Source organism: Eumetopias jubatus, unplaced genomic scaffold (genome assembly GCF_037043125.1).
Source record: "Eumetopias jubatus isolate StellerSeaLion01/CBP00866 unplaced genomic scaffold, mEumJub1_p1.0 scaffold_4, whole genome shotgun sequence".
NCBI lineage: Eukaryota > Metazoa > Chordata > Mammalia > Carnivora > Otariidae > Eumetopias > Eumetopias jubatus.
The window spans coordinates 172,184,296-172,210,216 of NW_028274810.1; the positions used below are offsets into that span (position 1 = coordinate 172,184,296).

The 25,921-nt window shown below is 38.5% G+C and overlaps 2 protein-coding genes across 6 annotated transcripts in view; one reads left to right on the plus strand and one right to left on the minus strand.

The window, feature by feature from the left end:
* CSPP1 (centrosome and spindle pole associated protein 1) overlaps positions 1-5,906 on the minus strand; it is a 166,693-nt gene extending 160,787 nt beyond the window's left edge. For 3 of the 4 annotated variants that reach the window (XM_028113319.2, XM_028113310.2, XM_028113297.2), the window contains exon 1: positions 5,787-5,906. The gene's annotated coding sequence lies outside the window, so the exon portion shown is untranslated. The remainder of the gene's footprint in view (positions 1-5,786) is intronic. The other variant, XM_028113303.2, reaches the window with a different exon arrangement.
* Positions 5,907-7,791: 1,885 nt separating this feature from the next.
* COPS5 (COP9 signalosome subunit 5) lies at positions 7,792-24,580 on the plus strand. Of its 2 annotated transcripts, none has more exons than XM_028111870.2 (8): positions 7,792-8,155; positions 10,376-10,610; positions 11,559-11,687; positions 11,964-12,029; positions 12,555-12,640; positions 17,472-17,583; positions 22,270-22,418; positions 24,341-24,580. In XM_028111870.2, the coding sequence occupies exons 1-8, from the start codon at positions 8,013-8,015 to the stop codon at positions 24,423-24,425; spliced, it is 1,005 nt and encodes a 334-aa protein (XP_027967671.1). In that variant the 5' UTR covers positions 7,792-8,012; the 3' UTR covers positions 24,426-24,580. The 2 variants fall into 2 exon arrangements, with proteins under 2 accessions (XP_027967671.1, XP_027967692.1); XM_028111891.1 differs by having other exon boundaries at positions 8,076-8,163.
* Positions 24,581-25,921: the final 1,341 nt, after the last annotated feature.

The window sequence follows — 25,921 nt, forward strand, 5'->3', positions numbered from 1 at the left end:
GACAAAGTTTTTAAGTCCGAGAAACTAAATGTGGATGGAATCCTGAACAAGAAAAAGTCACAAGAAGCTGGCTAGCCTGGAAAGGTTTGGTTTAGATATGTTAAGTTGGAGTTAGTAAGATTGCTAATGGAAATTTCCAGCAGATACTTAGAAATTCAAGACACATTCAAGGAATAAGACCACATTAGAAATGTTTGAGTTGATTATGTTAAAGATAATAGTTTAAGCCATGGTAAATGAGCATGGAAAGGGAAAAAAGAGATGACCCAGAACTAAATGTTAGGCAATGTTCACTTGAGGGGGTTACAGAAGAAGCTGGAAAAAATAGAAAGGAATATTTAAAAGGATATAAAGAAGACACAGTCAACATAATTTGTGGAGGAAAAGAAGAGATACAAGAAAGAACCAGTCAACAATTTCAAATGCAAAAGAGTTAAAGAAAAAAAAAAAAAGCATCCACTGAATTTAATACTTGTAGGACAATAACTTGTAAAAACATAGAAAAGTAAGCTTTACCTAAAAAAAAAAAAAAAAAAATGCTGGGGCACCTGGGTGACTCAGTCGGTTAAGCGTCTGCCTTCAGCTCAAGTCATGATCCCAGAGTCCTGGGATGGAGAGCCCTGCATTGAGTTCCCTGCTCAGTGGACAGCCTGCTTCTCCCTCTCCCTTTGCTGCTCCCTCTCCTTATGCATACTCTCCCCCTACACCCCTCTCTCCCCCGCTTTCTCTTTTTCTCCGTCAAATAAATAAAACCTCTAAAAAAAATGTTGAGGGGCACCTGGGTGGCTCCGTGGGTTAAGTGTCTGCCTTTGGCTCTGGTCATGATCCCAGGGTCCTGGGATGGAGCCCACATCAGGCTCTCTGCTCAGCAGGGAGCCCGCTTCTCCCTTTCCCTCTGCCTGCCACTCCCCCTGCTTGTGCTCTCTCTCTCTCTGTCAAATAAACAAATAAAATCTTGAAAAAAAAAAAGTTGAAATTTATATCAATTAAATAGTACATAACGTGAACTTCATTCTATTATTTACTTCTAAAAAGAACACTGATTTTAAAATAGGGCTTTAACAAAATACATTCCAAACCAACAAAAGTTAACATAGTTAAGCCATTTTTAATTTGCTAATTGTGACAAAAGATTTTTCCTAGTTAAAATTCAAGACAGCTCAACAGCATACGGTAGTTTTCATGTAAAAAAAAAAAAATCACTTCTTAAAATCCCCTAATTTCCCTAAATATTTTATGTCTAATAGAAATAAAAAATAATGATGCGATAATACATACTTTGAAACAAATTTTATACAAAATTTAAGGAGAAATGTCATTACCAAAAAAACAAAAAGTAACAAGCCTCTCACTCTGATCTAAGGTCTCCACATAATACTGTTAACAATTATTAAATTAACATGTTCATTTAATTAAACAAATTTTGGAAGATCTCTCTTGAATTTATAGATACTTAAATTTCCCTTTAGTCTTTTTTTTCTTTTTTTTTTAAAGTAGGCTCCACACCCAACATGGAGCCCAACATGGGGCTCAAACTCATGACCCTGAGATTGAGACTTGAGCTGAGATCAAGAGTCTGACGTTTAACCCAGTCACCCAGGTGCTCCCCTTTAACACTTTAACATCCATTATAAATTCTAAAATTGATTTTATATAACCATAGTAATATTTTTAAACAATGGTAGTATGTATATTATGCAAAAACTAATATATCAGATTTATTAGATATAAGTATGCATTTAATCATTTCTAATTTTGTTCTACTATCTGATTAGACTGTAGTATCTTTAAATTGAAGAGTCAAAGATACTAAAAAGCTTTCTCTTGACAATGCCCTCCAAAGACCACCAGGAACACTACTGTGGTTAAACTAGTTGGGTTTATTTTTCATTGCATCAAGGGATGCATCCTTGATACCAACCATGGGGAACTCTGGAGTATCTTAGTATGAAGGTGTTAGAAAAGACTAATAGGGTTTGCAGCTTAGGTGATTTGGTAGCAGAGCTTTGCTCAGGATTGGAGGCTGTCAGAAAGTGAGAGTAATTCTATGATTGGACATTTTAGCAAATCTTATCTAAACTTGTAAAAATATAGAAAAGTAAGCTCTGAAACTGGTTAAGAGGCAGCCATCGCTCATCAACTGGGAGAGGGGATGCTTGGGTCTTTTGCGGCTTAGACAACATTCATGTTTTGTCTGTGTTTGGACAGGATTATTATGGAGTGGTATTGTTTTTCTCTTGATCCATCACAGACACAGAGCTTTGTCGAATGTTGATGTTCTGTGCAATTGTTTTATCTTCAGTGGAAGAACAACAAGCCTAAGCAGTAGTGCCAAGCCAGTTCCTAGCAACACCAAGGCCTTGGTGATAGTGTAACCCAGCTTTCAGCTACCATGACCACTTTTTTCTTTCTCACTCTTTCAAGCATATGACAACTTACATAAAACATACTTCAACTACAAAATTATTCAAGATTTAGTGAATCACATAGACTGAGCTGGTGGGTACAGCTTAAGTACAAAATAGATTAAGTGTATTTACAATTTAAAGATTAAGTTACAAGAAAAATCAGCTGAAAGAAACCTAAAGGGGATTTTTTCTTTTCCTTCACCCTACAATGTAAAAATCATTCACAGCTTCTTCTAAGGTCTTATTACCAAGTTGTTGTTTTTTTCCCCCAGTAGCTATGTACATAGTATGTAGACGATAAACAGTTTTTAAGAAAATAGTTTAACTGAAAGATCTGGATTTGAAACCCAATTCCATCACTAACTGACTATGTGATCAACCTCAATATGTTCCTTAATCCCCCTCTTACTTTCCTCACCTGTTAAATGGAAATAATCTACTCCAGAGCTGTTATGAAGAAAAAAAACTAAATGGTACATATAAAGTGTATGGCACACCTAACACTGAGAAATCAAATTATAGCTGTTTCATTAACTCATTATATTTTCACAATACTTGTATACGTCAGTAATCACCTTTTTAAAGAAAGCCTCCAAAGTACACTGGGATTTAAATCACCAGTAATTGACACTTGGTTATCATAATCCAAATGAACATGTCTACAGGTGCCTGGGTGGCTCAGTCGGTTAAGTGTCTGCCTTCGGCTCAGGTTATGATCCCAGGGTCCTGGGATGGAGCCCTGTGTGTCAGACTCCCTGCTAAGTGGGGAGTCCGCTTATCCCTCTCCCTCTGCCCATGCCCTTTCATGCTCCCTGTCTCACTCTGCTGTCTCTCAAATAAACAAACAAAATCTTAAAAAAAAAAAAATCAACATGTCTAAATCTTAAACCAAAGCCCTTTATGCTTATCATATAGACATATAAGCAGACCAAAACACACTCATTGTGCTAAGCCTTGATGAATCTAAAAAAACAGAGGAGCCAGAAAGAACTATGTCCAATTCCTTCTCCCCATTTCTTCAATCACAAAGAGAGGAGAAAATGTTCCCATCCTTTACCCTCTCGAGTGAAGTGTAAATTTCCTCCCCACTATGGAAGCATAAAAAACAGAAAATACTCCCCTCTCTTAGAAGGACGTTATTCAGATGCTAGGGGGATGGAAAGTATAAGATATGGACCCTGCCCTCAGATTTGGACAAGATAATGCCCCATGTCACATGGCTACATCTGGCCAGACTTGGGGTTAGGGACTGATGTGAAATACCCATAAAGGATCCAGCAGCTATATGAAAAAAACAATTTGAGTATGTCTGGAATTCAGAATAGAGTGCAGGACGGGAGTGGGGGTTAGGGGGAAGGTTTAGTAGGTTTTTTAATGATCATTACAGCTATAGGAGAAAAGGTTGCTTTGAAAAAGAGACCCTAGAGTGGGAGAACAGGGCTGAAAACAGAATAGCAGAGAGTGATAACATAACGTCCATGGGATGCAGGGAGGAGCCATTGAAAGAGTCTTAGAAGAGGGCGCCTGGGTGGCTCAGTTGGTTAAGCGACTGACTTCGGCTCAGGTCATGATCCTGGAGTCCCTGGATCGAGTCCTGCATTGGGCTCCCTGCTCAGCGGGGAGTCTGCTTCTCCCTCTGACCCTCCCCCCCTCTCATGTGCTTTCTGTCTCTCTCATTCTCTCTCTCAAATAAATAAAATCTTTAAAAAAAAAAAAGTCTTAGAAGAGAAGGGAGGAGGTGAACCAGAACAATGTTTCTCATTTCCCATCCTTCCAGAGATCTTTGCACCAAATGAAAAGTACTTAATCTTTTTTCCTGGCAGATGACATCCACATGATCAATGTGCTTCCACGGGCACACCCAAATTTGAACAAATTCCTCTAAATGTTAACAAGTAACTGGGGGGAGAGAGGAAGATTGAGGGTTAGGGTACAGATAGAGTGAATACATAAAAGCCTGATAAGTCCTTAAGCAACTTACATCATTAATGGTAATGAATAACACTAGCATAAATTAGATGGTCTTTGGGGTATGCAAAACTGCCAGAACACTTGCTCAAACACCTTTGCCTCACACTCAGTATAGCAGTGGGAACGCAAGTCGGAATGTTAAAAGAATAATCTGAAATCTGCTCAAAGTTTGTAATAAATCACACTTATCTGAGAACTTCACTTGAGTAAAAATGTGCTGAAACCATCCTGTTTCAATTTATCCTATTTAAAACCCTTTCAGAAGGTCATCTGTACGGAGACCTAAAATTTCACCCCTGGGGAGGATTTTAAGCAGCTATTTAACCACCACCGAGTCCGTGTCCTCCTAGTGAGAATACGCAGAAAAGAAAGTAGCATCCCACTAGTTTCCGTGGGATTCCCTCTTGTCAACATGACATGTCATTCTTTCATATAAAATAGAACCTCTCTGAGGATAAATGGCTTTTTACAAACCTATATTGGTTGCTATTATGTTCTTGGCATTTTCCGAGGTCTTTGGAAACTAAGTGTTGGTTTGCTTCCCGGAAATGAAGGTAAATTTTTGAATCCTAAAATCTGAGAGCCAACTTCTTTCAAGAAATGAGTCCCACTGCTAACATTTACTGAAAATTGGATCCCAATCCCGGTTAACAATCCTAATATGAAGGCAATTAGGAGAGATTCGAGCTCAAGGAAAACAGGGTATTAACAGCACCAACTTCACAGGGCTGTGGTGATTAAATAAATTTCACTTGCAAAGCAAAGCGCTGAGAACCGCGCCGAGCGCACACTGAATAAACGTTAACCATTAGCCAGCACCAAGCAAAGGGAAAGTGCTCCGGGAGGCTTAGCCCAGCAGCGGAGCGCGGACTGTCGGGGAGGGAAGGCACGCGGGAGAGCTTTGGGTGGCGGCCACGTTAGGAAGCGTCAACGCGTCGTCAGGCAACCGGGTCTCCACAGCACCCAAGGCGGCTGTGGCTGCCGGGGCCCCAAAGTCCAGACCGCGTAACCGGGGCACCGCCCCCGAGCCACCATGCAGCAGCGAGACCCCCGGAACCCTCGTCCCCGGGAACCAGGCACCGCCCCCGGCCGAACTGCTGCGAGACCCAGACCAGGATCCTGTACCTCGGATACCGCCCCTAGCCCTGAAGCCCCGAGACCCCGACCTCAGCCCTGTAACTTGGGCACCGCCCGTAGCCCGGGGTCCGAGAGACCTCACCCGGCACAGAACCCCCACCCTCCCAACCCCGTCAGTCCCGCTCCGCGGCCAGCGTGGCCGCCGAGACCTCCACCCCCAGGGAGCCCCCGGCCCCGCTGCGGGGCCGCGAACCCAACTCTGGGACACCACCTCCCCCCCGACCACACCCCGCCAGGCCCGCTTCCCACCAGTGGCTGACTAACGCTTACTCAAGAGAGTGGGCTTGCGTTGGGGAAGACGCACAGCGCCCAAGAGAAGAACTTCGGGGGCCAAAGAAGTGGCAACGGCCGCCCAGAACGGGAACACTGTGACAAGCCGACTGGCCCTGCTCCGCCTCTTAAGCCGAGCTCTCCGCCCGCCCTTCCCCAACGGACTAACGCGGCCCCGCCCCCACTACGGCCGCGGGGGTAAGGTTGCGTGGTCGGGACGCCCCCTGTCGCCGCGGAGGCCGCAAAGCAGGCTCGCAAAGCAGGCTCGCCTACACGTAGGTGGATACTCGGCCAATGGTCTGTGGTTAAACCATGAGAAGTAATTCCCAAGCTAAATCGATTCTAGCCCCTCCAAACCGTCCAAGCCCCAGCCAGCATGGGGAGAAAAAAGGGCAGGGGTGGCAGTGAGAGAAAAAGTGTTGGCATACCTCTCCTGCGTATTTCTCCTCTCCTAGAAGTCTGGTCAACATTTTGTCCTGGGTTTTTATTACTAATTTCAACATATTCGGGTCACTCCAATACTTAGTGGCCATGTGCTACCACTAGAAAAGAGATCTCTAGCTTCCCAAGAGAGTGGAACTAAGAATCCTTTATCCTAAATTACTTTGTAAGAGGGTTTTACAATTTTTTCTTCAAATGGAAGTTGTCAAAACTGCAGGCAGGGGTGTGGATTCGATCATTCTAATGTTTTTATTTTAACTTTTTGCCATACACCGTACTAGAAGTGGAGGACATAACTCAGAGCAGTGTCCTGAACTCTAAAGATTACAGTGAAAAGAAAAAATTCCAAGTAAACAAATACATTATTACAATGCAATGTAACAGTTATAGAAGCACCTACAGACGTTTAAAGACACCTGAAAGGAATCATCACTGGAGAGCGGAGGAAGTCAAGAAAGATTTTATGGTAGAGATCACTGAGCTGTGTTTTTAAAGATTAATTTGAGCTCCCAGGCCAAAACAAGACAACACAACCACCAGGGGAGAGTATTTAAGCAATGCTGACCACATATCCTAAGTTTCGGGGTGATTAAAGATGAAGTTGGAGAAGTGAGCTGTGATGCTATTCTTCCCCTCCTTCCTCGACTCCAGGCAGAAGAAAAAAAAAAAGTTAATTGAACATCTATGTAGGGATAAAACAAGGAACACAACTGGTTCCTAGGTTTTGGAGCTTAGAGTCTAGCTGGGGAAAGGAGGGGAAGGAAAAATACCTAAAACAAGCAAATAAGCGAAATAATTAAGCATTGCACTAACTGTTGGTAGAAAAGTTGCTGAGATTAATTTGGCCTCGGGGACAGGAAGAGGTTTCACAGAGCTATGCTGAAGGTTAAACCGTAAACTAATTGTAAGAATTGGGTACTGGTCATTTCAGAACACTAATAGCTCATATTATGCTGAAGATTAAACCGTAAACTAATTGTAAGAATCGGGTACTGGTCATTTCCGAACACTAATTAGCTCATATAGATGTTAATTTTTACAAACACGACAAAAGACACGATCGTAGCCTCCCACGAGTTTCCCCAGCTTCCTTGGAATGTCAGAGACCTGCCCTCTAGAGAAGCGTATTGCCAAACCAAGAGGCCACAGAATTTTACGCATGTGCAGTGACTCATCTGGAAGTAAACTAGGATACCATGTTTATCTTCGTCTCAACTACCATCCAGAACTACTTATATCTCAAGTTTCTCACAAACATCCTCATTTTTTAGGCTTTCAACAAACATTTTATTTACCGTATCTATAGCCACATAAAAATAGGGTTTTTTTTTCCCATCACAGCCTAAAGATCTACCCATTTTTAACATGGCGGAGGCCGAGCCTGCGCAGTACGAACAAAGAGGACCAGTTCCAGTTTCTGGCATAACGTTAACATGCCCTTCTTCCGGTCCGGAAGGCTATACCATTCTCTTACCCAATCATCGTGTTTGTCCTTATTCACACACATAATTTTCTACGATAATATGTTCCCATTTCAACCACAAGAAGATTCCTCTGTCTCTATTATGTAACTGCTGTTTATATCGTGTCATCCCGGAAGCGCTCCCGCCATCCCCGAATGGTCTGTACCTACTTCACCTCCGGTTCTAGGTGTCATGGCTGCCTCGAGAGAATAGTACGAGTTTGCACCTGTGGTGCGAAGGGTCCGAAGCCCACACCCGAGAACCTAGCGAGGTAAAGTTGCGTCTTGGTTGTGGAGGCGACAACTTCTCCGATTCCTCGGCGATGGCGGCGTCCGGGAGTGGTATGGCTCAGAAAACCTGGGAATTGGCCAACAACATGCAGGAAGCCCAGAGTATCGATGAAATCTACAAATACGACAAGAAACAGCAGCAAGAAATACTGGCGGCGAAGCCCTGGACTAAGGAGTGAGGAGGTCCCTGGCGAGACGCAGGGGAGGGAAGGGGCGGCGGGACTTTAGGACACCCAGGGGGAGTGGGAGTGCAGAGGGCGGAGAGTTTGTGTTTTCATGGGCAGGGAGAAGAATATGCGCCCGAGGAATTTTGGTCCTTTTGTCTCCACTAGTAGAGCCAAAACCCCTCTCCTGGGGCTTGCTTCGACTCCCCTTTCTGTCGCTAACCCATTTGCCTCCAGAGGATGTAAGAGGAAAAGGACAAGCGATTCTCATTTCTCATTTCTCAATATCTGTATTGTCATATATATGCTACACACCCTGCCTTAAGTCTTGTCGATTTACACCTTGCTAGGACCTTCAGCTTATCTCAGACTGGAGACTGCACCTGTCTTCAAAAACTAAATCAGCCCAGGTCTCTAAAATAACTACGAGCCATCTTTTAGATATCCTATAATCGATTGTTGATTGCTGATAAGTGTTTCAGAAACGAGGCTCCACCCAGTTTCCCAAAACGTTACTCCACCAGTTCTCACGAGCTAGGAATTTTATCAACCGAGTTTAAAGCTCTTTGATCCTTAGCAAAAGCCCTCTGTCTCTGGAAATAATGACAAGTCATGGACTCTTTACCCACAGCATTTACCCTTTCCTGAAAGCAGATTGTGTTCCCTATAGAGTAAAAAGAGTCTGTCAAATGGGGAGGTAGAAAGGACAGCAGTGGTCAACATAAAACCATTCTTCATCTTTCTCAGTCAGTATTCAGATTCAGCTGTTTATCAGTTATTTAATATGGGCTGAGCACTGAGCTAGGGATTCCCATATGTTATTTAATCTACATGACAGCCCAGTACTGTTTTCATTCCTTTTTTGCAAATAAGAAAACAAGCAAATGTAAGTAACTTATTTCATGATCACACTGAGGCAGTGAACTTTTAAGTGAGTAATAGACTGAAGTTCAACCTCATAACTGTCACTAGTTGACTGGCCCTAGGAAATTTATGTATCTTCACTTTTTATCTGTAAAAAGGAATTAAGACCTACCTATTAGTAATGTCATAAAGATTAGATGAGATAATATATTAAAAAGGGCCTACAATGTATGTACTGGGAGCACAATAACTATCTTTTCTTTTCCTTTTTCCCAGTAAATGAAGGAGCCAAGATTTTAATTCATGTCTTGACTCCCAAGACCAGGTCTCCATATTTTTCAGTTGTGATTTAAATCTGTGGGCAGACATCTTAAAAAGGCTTCTCAGGGGAAAAAAAAGGGGGGGGTATGGGCTTCTCAGAGACATTGACTGACCACGTTATTAAAAACTGCTTGTCTGCTTACCTCTATAACAGATTATGCATTTAAGGTAGCTGTAGCCTACTAAATATTTGAAAACTGTCTGCTTGCTTTTTTGTGGCTCTGCTTATATTAATCCTAGCTGTCTTGGGCTGCATCAGTGAGACAGAAAATGTAATTTTATTCAAGAGTAGTTTAATCACATCTACATATGACAAACTTTGAAACAGTGATCAGAAATAAAGATATTAGAGCCACATTTTCAATTTTGAGGCTGATAGCACAGAAAGAAACAACACACTGTTCTTTGAGAGTACTATAAAAGATGGGCTAAGGCTAATAACAGCTAGCACTTACAAAGTTTTAATATGTGTTAGGCAGTATGCTAAGCATTTTATATACATTATTTCACTTACTTTATTTCCTCCTAACAAATCTGTGAAATATTCCTACTTACAGATGAGGAAACTAAGGCACAGACATGAAGTGGTTGTCTCTAGGCTACAGCTAGCATGGCATGGCAGACTCAAATCTAAGCAGATGGATGTCAGATGGTTCCACATTTGGAACCATTAGGCGAGAAAGTTAGGCCTGAAAATCTTTAGGCACAACCATCCAAGTAGAGTCAGAATCAGATTTGGTGATTCCAAAATTAATTGAGAAAAAGTCTATTGAACTGGTCATGTAATTTCTATCTACCTGAATAGCATATTTAAAAAATTATTTCATACTTTTCCCTTCCCCTAAAAGGAAATACTTTGCAGGACCCTGACATGTTTATCATTTCCTATCCCCTGCAGGAACTCTACTTCCTTTTTCTTTCCCATATTCTACATTCTTTCTCCCCTTCCCATCACTATAAATTCCTTCAATACTTGTTATCTTTACAAAAACTGGCTTTGAAATTGTGTTTTATATAATTAATTACACTGTGCTTTTGTTTTGTAGTCACCATTACTTTAAGTACTGCAAAATCTCAGCATTGGCTCTACTGAAAATGGTGATGCATGCCAGATCAGGAGGCAACTTGGAAGTGATGGGCTTAATGCTGGGAAAGGTGGATGGGGAAACCATGATCATTATGGACAGTTTTGCTTTGCCTGTAGAGGGCACTGAAACCCGAGTAAATGCTCAGGCTGCTGCATATGAATACATGGCTGCATACATAGAAAATGCCAAACAGGTAAAAATGTTGTTTCTTAAAGTTCAGTAACTCTAAATTGGAGTCTCATCGTGACTCTTGAGTTTCTAAACTTAAAACTATCCTCTTTACATAAAGTTTATACTTTATTTTCAAAAACTTTATGTAAAATATGTAAAAGGTTAGCATGGATTTTTTTTTTAATAAATTCTCATACTGAAGAGAGTAGATCTTAAAAGTTTTCATCATAAGAAAAAAAAGTTGTACCTAATGTGTGGTGATGGATATTAACTACATTTCTTGTGGTGATCATTTTGCAATATATACATATATTGAATCATTATGGTGTACACCTGGACTAATACAATGTTATATATCCATATCTCATAAAAAATTTTTTTAATTCTTACACTCAGTATCAGATGTATGTTTAAAACCAAAAATTTGGAAACAACCTAAATGTTCCTGAGTATAAAACTGATTAAATCATGGTATATCCATACAATGAACTGCAAGCCAGCCTTTAAGAAAAATAAAAAGTAGTTATCTATATATTTTATCTACTTGGAACAAACCCCACAATATTGTGTTGAGTTGAAAAAGCAGAGTATAGAGCACTGTATGTGGTATGCCATTGTGTGTGTTTCTTTTAATCTACATATGGAAAGAATATGTCTGCAAGATCGGTATATAAGCAGCGGTTATAGTGGTTGACATCTGGGCTGAGAAACTGGATAGTTGAGGGGAACAAGTAGGAAGCAGACTGAATAACCTTACTGTACTTGTATCTTGTTAATTTTATGCCTGAAGTTTTAGGTATTATACTTTGGGTATTACCTATTCAAAATAATCTTTTTTTAACCTGAAAGCAGCATATGCTATCCACTATTCTGCATGCTTTCATTTTACCATAATGCTATATAAGCAGACAAATGACAAGTGTCTCTAAGATTAAACAGAATCCTCAATCTTCTTTGCCTTCTTTGCTAGGTTGGCCGCCTTGAAAATGCAATTGGCTGGTATCACAGCCATCCTGGCTATGGCTGCTGGCTTTCTGGGATTGATGTTAGTACGCAGATGCTCAATCAGCAGTTCCAGGAACCATTCGTAGCAGTAGTAGTAAGTACTTTTGCAACCAGTCTTAATTAAATTCTTCGTGAAGATTTATTAAAGCAGGTATACAGAGAAAGAAAAACTGCAGAACAATCAAAGAAACAATTTGGTTTGGTTATTTTTTTCCAATTATTTTTTCCTATTTGGTTATTTTATTCAATAGTGTTTGTGTGCATGCATGCATACTCTTATACATATGTATTTCTAAGTTTAACGTTTAAACAAATGGGAAGTATATAACAGTTTTATAACCAGCAGACTGTAAATATATCTTTCTTGTAGATTGACCCAACAAGAACAATATCTGCAGGAAAAGTGAATCTTGGAGCCTTTAGGACATATCCAAAGGTAATTTTTAAAATTCAAAGCCCTTATAATTTTTTAAAAGATTTATTTTTAAAGTCATGTTATGGTTAATATCTTGTTTTGTCCTAAAACAATTTGATAATATTTACAAAATAGCAGTCAACCAACACAAATTGTCTTTAACAAAAGACAATACATTTGTGCTATACATTACTAAGAAAGCAGTTTTCATTTGTTAATAAGTATCTGTGTGCCCATGGCATTCTGACAGGTACTAGACAACAAGCTAAATACATCTGTTTCCTTCCTGCAATCTGAAATAGATATTAGCATACATGTACATCCCCTAAGGACAAGAAAAATGAATTTATAAACCAGATCCAACCATCAGCCATCAAATGGGGTTGAGGGAGAGTATGAGCAATATACTTTTTTTACTGGAATATTTAAGTTCAATATGTGGCTCCCCAGAATTAATGTTTCTATAAATGGAAAGCTGCATAGAAAGTATGTTTTTTCTGAGTGTGTGTGTGTGTTTTTTAATCTTCTATTTTCATTTTTGTTGAGGGCTACAAACCCCCTGATGAAGGACCTTCTGAATACCAGACTATCCCACTTAATAAAATAGAAGACTTTGGTGTACATTGCAAACAGTAAGTAATTTTAAAGTGTATCTCATACCACAATCATCATAAGAAACCTTAGTCCAAGCCCCTAATTTTACAGATGAGAATAAAGTTTCAGATGAAATGCATTTCATAATCTCTTTTAAAATTGTAGTAAGAATATAAAATTTAAGATAATGTTTGAATTTTTTATTAATAATTGTTTTAACCTGTTATTTGCCTTTCACACAACTATGAATATTATCAAAGTACAGGGTACTTAGCCCATTAATGAAATTAACAATTGAAAGAAGTTGTATTCAGGGCCAGCCTGACACAAGCATGTCTGCAAGCTCTCAAAGTACCCAAGTTTCTTTCATTCATTCATTCATTCATTCATTGATTTATTTAAGAGAGCGCAAGAGCAGGGGGGAGGGGCAGAGGGAGAAGCAGACCCCCCCCCACCAGCAGGGAGCCTAACACAGGGCTCTGTCCCAGGACCCCGAGATCATGACCTGAGCTGAAGGAAGCCACTCAACCGAATGAGCCACCCAGGCACTTCTCAAGTCCCATTTAGTAAAACTTCAGCCTAAACATTTTCACTCCAAATTTTAAAGAAGCCATACTAAAACCAGTGAATTATATACTTCTTTAAAACAGTGAATGTTGAGGTATATGAATTACATCTCAAGTTTTAAAAAGTATTAAAGAAGCCAATGAAAACAGTTTTCTCCTTCTGACTATATCTTGCCACGTCACGTTGACCCACCCACCACATTCTGGAGCCTGAACCAAAGCACTAGCCTTCTAACTAGTCTTCCAGCTTCTTCCATTCACCCCTTTAAAGTTCTTTTGTCAGCCAAATTGATTCTGTTAAAATGTAAGTTAGATCATATTCCTCCTTCTCCAGAATGATTTCCTGTATCACCAAAAATAAGATCCATAGTCCTCATGATGGACTACACAGCCCTATGTGATCTGACCCTTACTATCTCTGAGCTCATCTCCTATCACTAAACCTTTGCTCTCTCCAGTCCAGCCATAGTGGTGTCCTTATGGTTGTCAGATGTGCCAGGCAGCTTTCTGCCTCGGGGCCTTTGCATTTGCTGTTCCCTCTGCTGGGAAAATAGTTCCTTATTTCCACGTGGCTCACTAACTACTTCAATCATGGAGTAGTTGTTTAAGGGTCACCTTAACAGAGAGAATGTTCACTGGTCACCCTAATATAACACTTTCCAGTCAGTACCCTGTGTTTCAGTTTCCCTACTTTATTTTTCTTATCACTTACCACCATCTGATATGTTTCTCTTTCCTTGTTATTGATCCCATTAGAATGTAAACTTCATGACAGTAGACTTAATTCATTGCTGTATCCTAACATTTTAAATCAGACATGGCACATAGAAGGGTAGGCATCCACCCCCACCAAAAAAAGTTACCTAAATGATTATCTAGAGTCCCCTTTTCTCCATACCTCCTATCCAAACTTCTAGGACTACCTTGACTACCCATGTGCTGCTATGCTATTATTCTTCTGTTCAGAAATTCTTAGAAAATTCTAGAATTTCTAAAATTGAGTTTTAAAATAGATCAGTCATCCCTGACATACTTCTGGGGGGGAAAAAAAAGATTCTTTTTTATTTTCAGTTAGAGGCTTGGGATTAAATCACATAATTTACCCTATTGGAAAAAAATTTTTAGCAAAAAGAAAAAAATTTAAACCATTCCAGTTTGAGAGAATTGCTCCTAAGCCTGGAAACACCTTTGCTGTGATACTTTCTCAGAGAAATAGTCAATTTTTTTTTCATTTATATTGAGTTTATAGCGGTAGAAAAAGCTTATACCTTTAATACCTACACTACTTTTTTCACTACCAACAGCAGCTTTTGAAAGAAAAAAGACTGAGGCAGTCTATGCTTTCTGTATCCAAACAAACCTGCATTTCCTATTTTACTGAAATACGAGCCCATCAGAGAAGAATAGCCACTTTCTAGCTATCTACATGCTAGAGCCTAGAATTTTGAATCTGGAATTGCTTGGCTATTCAAAGATGTTCTCTTAGGATCAATTCCTAAATAAGAGAGAATAAACTCTTTCCTAAGGCAAATAAGGGGCTTAATTTATTTTTGTTTAAAATCTTTAATGAAATATAGTGCCAGGTTGAAAGAGCAGGGGTTTGGGGCTGGCTGCTTATAGATCCATTTCCTAAATTATTTGGTGATGAAGTATTATGTGCAGTTTATATTGGTCTTTTTTCTTTCCTACCTTAAATCCCATATCATATTGTACACCCAAAGTCTGTTTAAAACATAGAATATAATGTAGCTATTAAATGTTTTTAACATTGAAGAACCTTTGAAAAGAGGATACAAAGTGTTGTTTTTTTTTAAGTTAGCTTGTATGTTGTCAGTGTTATGCAGGAACATGGTTTAAAGAGTAAAATGGTTCAATGAAACTTATGAAAAACAACAATTTTGTACCATTCCCTTTCCCATCTATCCCCTCAGAGGCAGTCACTTAAACTATTATAGTTATTCCTGTAAGTATTTACCACATCTCTTCAAACAACGTGCTGATAGTGCTACTTCTTGATTTTCAGTTCTAGGCAGTATCTATTATTGACTTCCTGTACAGAAGATGAGGATTTAGCTCCACAAGTAATTTTGAATGTTCTTCTTGTTTTCAACTCTGCTACTGAGATTTGCAGCTAATCACTACATGTTAGACAAAAAATTTCATTGCATCAACCTATGGAATTAAAACAGTAATTACATTAAGGTGATCCATAAATTTTAAAACATAAACTCTATTCTAGAACTTCATTTGAGTTCCCTTATTTTCCATCCTTTATAAATCCAAATATCTATTGCTATATTCATCCTCTCATCTCTTTTTTCCTCAAGTATCAGAGATACAACCCCCTTCTTTCTAAAGCTGACCTTTCTACTGGAGCCCCTCATCCCCTCCCCATACCTAATTCCCTTACTCCTGGGACCTCACTTCTTAAATACTCTCTTAAATGTCTACAGTCTACATGTAAAAATAAAACTGTGAGGTTTTTGATAATAGATACAACTTTTCATACCCTTTCTCTGCCACTTACTAGCTATGTGGCTTTGAGTAAAGTCTTTTCTTTCTGAACGGTTGTCTATAGACTGGGAATAATAAATGCTTTCTGCATATTGTTATAGGAAAGACTAAATGAGAATGTATGTAAAGCACCCAGGACATAATAGGCATCCAAGAAATACACTGTTCCACTTCCACATTTCATTAGCCATGTCCTACCCATCTTCAGATCTGCATAGGTATCTTAATTTTGAAAAGATCTTCACTTAATTCTAATGTCCTTAAATTCTTATTCTTTTTTATTTCTTTACTCACTCCTGAATTGAATCAACAAGCATTTCTTATTGTGTCCACATGTCTTTATGTTTTGCACCACTAACCTGCGTCTGAGCCTTTCTTCGCATCTGCTGCACTGCAGTTGTATCCCTTGTGGTCTCCCTGCCTACAGTTCCTCTGAAACACATCCTATCACAAGCCAGCTTTCTTCAAACACCTCTTTGGCCCTATCATTGCTCTGCTCAGACATCTTCCATGAGGCCCCACTACCTAGAAGATAAAGTTTAAATTTCTTTTTTTAAGTTTTTATTAAGTTTTATTAGTTAACATACAGTGTAGTATTTGTTTTGGATGTATAATATAGTGATTCAGCATTTCTATACAACACCTGGTACTCATCACAAGTGCACTCCTTAATCCCTATCATCTATATAACCCATCCCCCCACCCATGAAGTTTAAATTTCATAACCTTTCATGTAATGTCTTCCACCAAATAGACCCCAACAAAGCCTTCTAGGTTCCCCTCACATAATTATTCTGCTTTTGCTTAACTGTCCAGACAAAGTGATTTACTTACTATTCCTTTCATGACTTTCCTGTTTATGAGTCAGTGCTCCCTGCCTAATGCCCTCCTTGCTGTCTGCGTAAACACACCATAGACTCATGTAAGGGTTACTGTCAGGCCTGCCTTCTCCCTGGGGCTTCTCAGGCAATTCTGTCTACACTGAGTATTCACTATCTCTAACATTTAATTGGTGATGATTAATTTTATATATTCACTATAGCATCACATACTGTTATTCAGTATATACCATTATATTTAATTTTTTGTGGCTTCATACCACATCTCCCCTAAAAATAGTAATAAGCTCCTTAAGGTAAAATAGTCCCTTGTGTTTCTTCGTATCTACTGATGTACAGAACCTAGGGAGGTATTCAAATGTTTTTTACTTCAAAAATACATGTTTTTCATACATTTAACCAAATATTTCTTGCATCTCACTGATTACAAATTAGGCACTTTTAGAAGCAGTATTTTTTTAGGCACTCTAAGGATTCTATTTTAAGGTTTTCTTTCCAAAAAAGCAATAGGCGCTAATTAGGGGATTAGAAAGGGAGAAATGGGAAATCCACATGTCATTTTCAGTATTTTTAAAAGCCTATCAAAAACTGTCATTGACCCGAGAGAAGCAGTTCATTAAGTTTATGTGCCATTGGCTAGAATTTATGAATTCGATAACATGGATAAACATATGTCATTCAGAAGTTCTAACTGGTTGTTGATAAGCTGTGGGGAATTTCTGGGCTCTACAGTGGGAAGAAATATAACACAAGAAAGTTTAGTTAACAGAAGATTTGAAACACATCTCTGAAGAGTAAGGAAACCATGGTTTACCTATTGTTCTATTGGACTAAAAACTAAAACATAACTATATGGATATAAAATGTAATTCACTTAAATTTGGCCATAACTTGTATATGATATGTTTGAATTTTTTTTAACTTACTAAATTTGTCCTTTTGTTTTATAGATATTATGCCTTAGAAGTCTCATATTTCAAATCCTCATTGGATCGCAAATTGCTTGAGCTTTTGTGGAATAAATACTGGGTGAATACGCTGAGTTCCTCTAGTTTGCTTACTGTAAGTACTGTATTCCCAAGGGATGCATTTGAATTTTATCTAAACTACATAAGTTGTTTAATATCTGAAACTCTTTTTCATGGAAAGGCTATACCTGACTTGGCCAAGACACCAGGGCTGGGCTCAGATTCTGCACATGACCAGAGCTGAATTGGGATACTAGGCCAAGCCAAGATGTATGTCATGTACCACTGAGACCAAGTCCAAGTGACAAATACAAGTGGCCAGATAAGGGTGAAATCTGCCCCTGCCTTAAAGAGACTTACAGAGAGAAAAATACAGTTTTTTGTTGTGTCAGGTGTCTCAGGTAGGACCCCAGTTACAGGTGACAGGAGACCCAACCAAAATGGCCTAAACAAAAAAGAGAATCTTTTAAGCTACGAAGTCCAGGAGTAGGGCTTACTTCAAGCATAGCAAGTTTGCAGTGAAACAATATTATGAGGTCTTGGTCTTTCTGTCTCAGCTTTGATTTCGTATCAGTTCCCTTCAGTTTTGGGCTTCATGTGAAAACAAGATGGCAGGGGCACCTGGGTGGCATCTGCCTTTAAGCGTCCTACTCGGTTTTGGCTCAGGTCCTGATCTCAGAGTCATGAGATTGAGCCCAGTGTCGGGCTCTGCACTCAGCGCAGTCTGATTGGGATTCTATCTCCCTCTCCCTCTACCCCTCCCGCTTATGCTCTCTCTAAAATAAATAAATCTTTTTTAAAAAGGGGGGGTCGGGGGAGGAAAAGAAAAGATGGCAGGGGCGCCTGGGCGGCTTAGCTGGTTGAGCATCTGCCTTCGGCTCAGGTCATGGTCCCGAGGTCCTGGGATCGAACCCCACATCGGGCTCCCTGCTCAGCGGAAAGCCTGCTTCTCCCTCTCCCACTCCCCCTGCTTGTGTTCCCTCTCTCCCTGTGTCTCTCTCTGTCAAATAAATAAATAAAATCTTTAAAAAAAAAGAAAAGAAAAGAAAACAAGATTGCAGCATTAACTTCAGGCCTCCCATCCTCCCATTTTCACATTCAAAAGAGAAGATCAAGATACACATACGCATAACTCCAGGCAAAACCTCACTGTGTCTGAGCTTTGTTTAGGTTGCATGCCCATCCTTAAACCAGCTGTAGGCCAAGGGAATGAACACCATGAGTAGCTGTATCAGGGCAAGTACTTCACTGCAGGGCTGGGGTAGAAAAAACTCTGGAGCACATGGACTAAGAATTAGGAAGGGCTGTCCCCAGAAGGAAATCAGAGTATCATTAACTTAAAGTAGCAGATGCTGGGCAGCAAAAAATAAGATAAAATAAATTACTGAATTTTTTCTAATATATCATTAAAACCTAACATACTTAGAAGGATATTTATTTTACAGGCTTCTATCTAGAGCTTAGTCAGGAACAGTTGTGTTTTTTTCTTCTTTTTTAAAGTAGGCCACCTCACATAGTACAGATTAGCATAATGGTTAGAACCACAAAATTTGGTATAAGATAAACTCAGTTCAAAAACAACTCTGGAACTTTACTAGCTGTGTGTGACCTTCAGAAAGTTATTTAATGAGACTGAGCCTTTTCTTGAGTTTAGTGATAATAGTACCTACATCATTAAGTACCATGAGAATGAAATGAAATTCTTTATATAAATCAGCTAACAAAGTGCCTGGCATATAATAAAGCCTCAGTAAGTCATTATTTTTTGTTTGGTTCATTTGTTTGTTCATAGAGCATATTTTCTATGATTTTATTGGTTTTTTTTATTTAAAGATTTTATTTAGAGAGAGAGCCTGAGCAGGGGCAGAGGGAGAGAGAGAAAAATCCCAAGCGGACTCCGTGCTGAGCTCAGAGCCCAACAGAGGGCTCAGTCCCACAACCCTGAGATCATGACCCAAGCTGAAACCAAAAGTTGGACACTTCACTGACTGAGCCACCCAGGCAGTCCTTTCTGTGATTTTAAATAGAGTTCTGGCAGCCTTTCTGTTATTTTGTAACCTCAACAGTCAGAAGTAGCAAATTAGAAGGAAGGAAAGCGATCATTATAGCAAACATTTATTAAGTGCTTCCTTTGTGCCATATACTGCTAAATGCTTTGTATGAGTTGTTTCCTTAGAGGCAAGTACACTAATGAGAACCAGAAGTGACACATGATGGCAGAGGGAGAAAACACTAAGACCAGAGCAGTCTGAACCTTTGTGTAAAGGCAAACAGCTCTACCTACTCAGCCTATGGCTCTCCCTATATTCCAGCATTGCATATATTGAGGACATTAATAATCAAGAAAAGGTTAAATTATATTTTCTTCTTTTTTGTGGTTGTATATATGGTACATTGTAGCATTTTAAGAAAAAATTTATAAGACTCCTGAGTGGCTCAGTAGGTTAAGCATCTGCTTTCGGCTTGGGTCACGATCCCGGGGTCCTGGGATTGAGCCCCTCATTGGGCTCCCTGCTCAGCAGGGAGTCTGCATCTCCTCTCTTTCTGCCCCTTTCCACTCTCATGCTCCCTCTCTCAAATAAACCAAATAAATCTTAAAAAAAGAAAAGAAAAAATCTATAAATGTATGTTCAACACAACTCTTTCTCCAGCTAAAGCATATAACCTAAAAGCTACCAGAAAAAAGTTTTCTGATTTAAGAAATTAGTTCCCTCTTCATCCTCTGTGTGTTTAAAATGTAATTGATGTCATTTTATTTCATTTTAATAGTATAACTGTTCCTGCTATCTTACATTTTTATGGCTTGAGCTAAATCTTCCAAATGTGAAGTGGTCTACAAACCTTAAGCTTTTCTTCAGAACTGTAGAGGGGAAAATGTCTTGGTGTCCTAAACCATTTAGATCCAGACAAAGTGAATATAATTGCATCTTTAAAAAATATCATTTTGGGAGCGCCTGGGTGGCTCAGTCGTTGGGCATCTGCCTTCGGCTCAGGTCATGATCCCCGGGTCCTGGAATCAAGCCCTCCATCGGGCTCCCTGCTCGGCAGGAAGCCTGCTTCTCCCTCTCCTACTCCCCCTGCTTGTGCTCTCTCTCTCGCTGTGTCTGTCAAATAAATAAATAAAATCTTAAAAAAATTTTTTTAATTAAAAAAATATATATATATTAACATTTTAGGGCACCTGGGTGGCTCAGTTGGTTAAGCATCTGCCTTTGGCTCAGATCATGATCCCACAGTCCTGGGATTGAGTCCCACATCGGGCTCCCTGCTCAGCCGGGAGTCTGCTTCTCTCTCTCCTTCTGCCTGTGCCTCTCCCCCCTCACCTGTGCATACTCTCTCTCAAAATAAATAAAATATTTTTTTAAAAAATACTATCAGTTTATAAAATCATTGGAAGAGCTGGTAGCATTATAAAGGGCCCTCTGTAGTAAGTATGATGACAGCAAATAACTTTTCATGTTTGGTGATTGAACAGGTACACTGTCTTACACATTGAGTAAATAGAGTAATGTACTAATTGTTGCCAAGTCATTTGTTTAATCTTCACTCTCTTCTTTTGAAGATAAAGGAAAGAAATGGAACATATATTTCATAACTCATCTTAGTGAAAAGTTGTTTTGTATTTTAGCATACAACATTTTAAAAAAGATAACCCATAAAAATGCTTAGGTGTTTAATGCTTAAGTGTACATATGTAACTGTTAAAGTTTTTCTTTTTAAAAAGTATGAAATATTAAGGGACAAATAGTATATGTAGTATTACAGCTTAACAAATATAGGTGTGTGTGCAAGCATATAGCAATACTCTAAAATATAACTGTGGTTATAGCTAAGTGGAGGGATTATAGGTGTTTCCTTTCCTCTTTATTTTGCTCTACGTTTTCCAAATTGTCTGCAGTTAACTATTAACTTTATAATCAGAAAACCTAAGAAAAATGTTATTTTTATTTATTTTTGGGTTTTTTTTTTTTGCGGGGTCGGGAAGTGTTCTTTTTTATTTTTTTTTTTAAGATTTTATTTATTTATTTGAGAGAGAGAGAGACAGGGAGCAGAGAGAGTGAGAGAGAGCACAAGAAGGGGTAGAGGCAGAGGGAGAAGCAGACTCCCCACTGAGCAGGGAGCCCAATGCAGGACTTGATCCCGGGACTCCAGGATCATGACCTGAGCCAAAGGCAGTCGCCTAACCAACTGAGCCAACCAGGTGCCCCAACAAATGTTAGTATTAAATGCTGAAATTTCAACAAGAACAAATAATAAAATTAGCTAACAATTATTAAGGCTTTACCAGGTGCTATGGACAGTCCTAAGAGCTTTATATACATTACTCAATATACATTATTTAATTTAGTCTTCATAATAGCCTTAATGTAGAAATTATCATTGTCCTCTCCCCCATTTTCAGAAGATGACTTAAAGGCACAGAAAAGTAAGGGAGTTTTCCCAAGGCCTCCCAGCTAATCTGCAGCAGAGCCAAAACTGAGACTCAGGACTGTGTACTTCAAAGCCTCTCATAATAACAAGTATTAGATTTAATGAGTCAAAAAGAAGAATTCCAAATTTAATCTAGAAATTATAAAGGGGGGAAAACTCTACACTTGAACTGCTTGAACTTTGGAGTCAGTTTTTACAAGTAAATTTGATTTCTTACTTCAGTTACTATCACACTTATATTTCATGGTGGAATTCTTTGTAAATGAAATGTTCTAAATAGAAAAAAATTTACATTAAAAAATATATATACACACACACACACACTGACACAATACCATTTTCCCTACAGAATGCAGACTATACCACTGGTCAGGTCTTTGATTTGTCTGAAAAATTAGAACAGTCAGAAGCCCAGCTGGGACGAGGGAGTTTCATGTTGGGTTTAGAAACACATGACAGAAAGTCAGAAGACAAACTTGCCAAAGCTACAAGAGACAGGTAAGAGCAAATCTATTCCTACCCCTAACTAGTTCTTTTTGTTTCCAAATTTGCACATTATAATAGGATTTAAATTCCTTATGTTTCAACTTACTTACAACTTAGAATGGTACCTGAATATTAATTTCTTGGGACCTTTAAGAGTTGTCAAATGCAAATTTTAGCTTAGAAAATTTAGGTTAAACATTAAAAGCTTAAAGATCTAGGTAATGTAATGAAAAACTCCCAGTCATCTTTTCTAGATCTAGCTAGAAAGTGTACTAAAGAAAACCAATCCATCACTGGATCTTTAAAAAAAAAAACTTCTGCAAAAGAACATCCAAATCTATTCTAACTTAATCATCTTTTGAGGGGTTATGTTAAGATTTCTTAAATTTATCAAACTTCACATTTCTATGAAGTTTTAAACCCCTAAATATCACAAAAATGATTGCATCTCTCTTAAGTTATTCTTCTGAAATTATCCTTAATACAGTAATTTAGTATCCCAAATTTCACTACCAAGAATTTGTTAGAAACAAACTTGGAATGTATTCTCTGATAACTTATGAAATAATCAGGTGGCCCTTCACATGCATAGAGTATTGGGAAGACTACCTAAATAGCATGTACTTTCACAAAAGTTTGAACTTTAATATGATAATTCGGGGCAGAGAGTAAGGGAAAATTATGTTGACATCTATATAAACTGATACCTTGGTATCCATCTTAAGAAAAACCAGACTGGTCAATAGGAAAGAAAAGGGAGAAGGGAAGGTAAAGTGTGTTAGGAGCAGAAGCCATCTTGGGTTAAATTATCTTACTCTGTTCCATGAGTTTTTAGAAAGTATAGAGCTAGTGGCCTGGATAAAATTAAATCTTTCTTCAATATTAGGTCTCATTTTTGGTACCTGCACTGAGTGTATGTTTTTGCTCATCTATCTTTGTATCATTTGTGATTTATAATTTTATCTACATCTACACCTCAGTTTCATAGCAAGCAAAAATTTCACAATGGTAATGTCTCCAATTATATAAGAAGAAAAGTAGGAAGGACAAAATTAGTACTACACAAGTAGAGAATTTTCCTTTTTTGGGTAACTTTATAAGAATTGTATCTCTTTTAAATATTATGGGGTTTTATTGTTTTTTGCTTTTTATTTTTTATCAGTTCTAAAATCTAAGTCCTTTACCCACTGACTTTGACTTTTGCTTGAAGGTTGTTTGTGATTATTTCAGGAAAAAGCACAGGATTCTTTAAAATCTTTTTTAATAATTCTAAGTAATAAGTAAGATTTTAATGTAAGGTCAGAATCAGTCTATAATGATGAATTATATACTATTTCAGTCACCTTCCAGAATAGAACTTTTCCCAAAACTATTGATAATTGTTATGAATTATATCAAATTTTATACTGCTCTTGTGAAGGTTCTAGTAAGTTTTGTTGACTCTTGAACAATGTGGGTTTGAACTGCATGGGTCCGCTTATATGTGGGGTTTTTTCCTATAAATACAGTACAGTAATGTAAATGTAGATTTTCTTCTCTCTAGCTTAGTATGTTGTAAGAATACACTGTATAATGTAATATACAAAATACGTTTTAATCAATTGTTTATGTTATTGTTAAGCTTCCCATTAACACTAGACAATAAGTAGTTAAGTTTTGGGGGAGTCAAAAGTTATATGTGAATTTTCAACTGTGTGGAAGATTTGGTACCCTTAACTCCCACATTGTTCAAGGATCAACTGTAATGAAATGGTTAAAAGACATGCAGAAGGCTAAAAATTACAAGAGTAAACTGTAAATTGTGGTTTGTAGAGTATGAATAGAACTTAAAATCATTATTGGGGGTATAAGAATGGAAATGGGGGGAGGGAACTTGCATGTTCAAAACAGTCTTCAGTTCTTATGACATTTTGTGATGTGTTTTTTCTTTACAGCTGTAAAACTACCATAGAAGCTATCCATGGATTGATGTCTCAGGTTATTAAGGATAAACTGTTTAATCAAATTAACATCTCTTAAACTATCACTAAGTAGTACTTTTGACTGAAAGCCAGTATGAGAAAAATACTCAAGTAACACTTTAAAACCAGTTACCAAATACCTGATTAGAAGTATAAGGTGCTCTGAAGTGTCCTGAATATTAACATTGTATAATAAAACTCTTTAAAATGAAATTGTTCTTTTGTTATTTTGTGGGAGCAGTTACATTATTTTTCTAGGATCCTTTAATGTTCTAGAATATTAGAGAAAGAAATATTTATTGGAACCTTTATTTTTTAAATTTAAATCTAAATCGAAGAATTTCAGCACTTCACTTGCCATACTGATTATCAGAGCCACTTTTCAATTCGCCTATACCTTCTTTAGTAGTCCACTAGTAAAAATATAATTTAACGTAACGTTTTTATGTTCTTATGAAATGTTAACCATGTCACACCTTAAGTTATTTTCTTGAAAATTAAATAACTTAAGACAGAGCCTAACATAGGTTATCTAGTCATTCAAATATTTACCAAGTACCTTTACTGAATAGGCCAAATTTTACTTTGCAGATATTCTGAACAAGATAGACAAGGCCACTTCCTGTCCTCACAGAACCTACCATGGAGGCTAAAGCTAAGTTAACAAGAACCTATGTATACTAGTATGAAGGGAGAAATAGTGTGCTGGGAAACTCAGGAGGAACATTTGCCCCAGGGAGGAGTTACCCAGGTAGGCTTCCTGAAAGAGTGACCTGACATAAAGCTGAAATCTGAAAGATAGGAGGACTAGCCAGAAAAGCATAATGGGAATGCAAGTTTATAAGCAGAGAGTACGGCAACACGGAGAAGGCCAGAGGTAGAGAGCATGAACCTAGTACCTTCAAGAACTGATACTCAGTTAGACCTGAGAGCGTCCAGTTGGACATGAGAAGTAGCAAAAGATGACTTTAATAGGTAAGATGAGGGAAGATCCTGCAGAGGCACTGTGGACTTTATCCTAACGGCAATGCGGAGTTAAGGGTTTTGGTTTTTTTTAAAGATTTTATTTATTTATTTGAGAGAGAGAATGAGAGAGAGAGAGCACATGAGAGGGGGGAAGGTCAGAGGGAGAAGCAGACTCCCCACTGAGCAGGGAGCCCGATGCGGGACTTGATCTCGGGACTCCAGGATCATGACCTGAGCTGAAGGCAGTCGTTTAACCAACTGAGCCACCCAAGCGCCTGCGGAGTTAAAAGAGTTTTAAACAGCAGAAAGTGATGTTTCTAAGAGCACTCTTAAGAGATCTGGGGGTGAGGGCTGGCTGAAAGCAAATGAAATGACTTGTAGAAAATAGTGAAAAGACAAGACAAATCATGGAAACATCAAATACAAAAATTGGCAGAGGAAGAGACCACAGGAGCAGAGAAGAAACTTTAAGAAGTAATTTACCAGTGACTTGACATGCTGCCAAGAGGTCAAGGAAAACAAAGCCTAAAAGTTTTCCATTAGATTTAGCAATGAGGTAGTCTTCGGTAAGATGAGGAAGCCCATTAA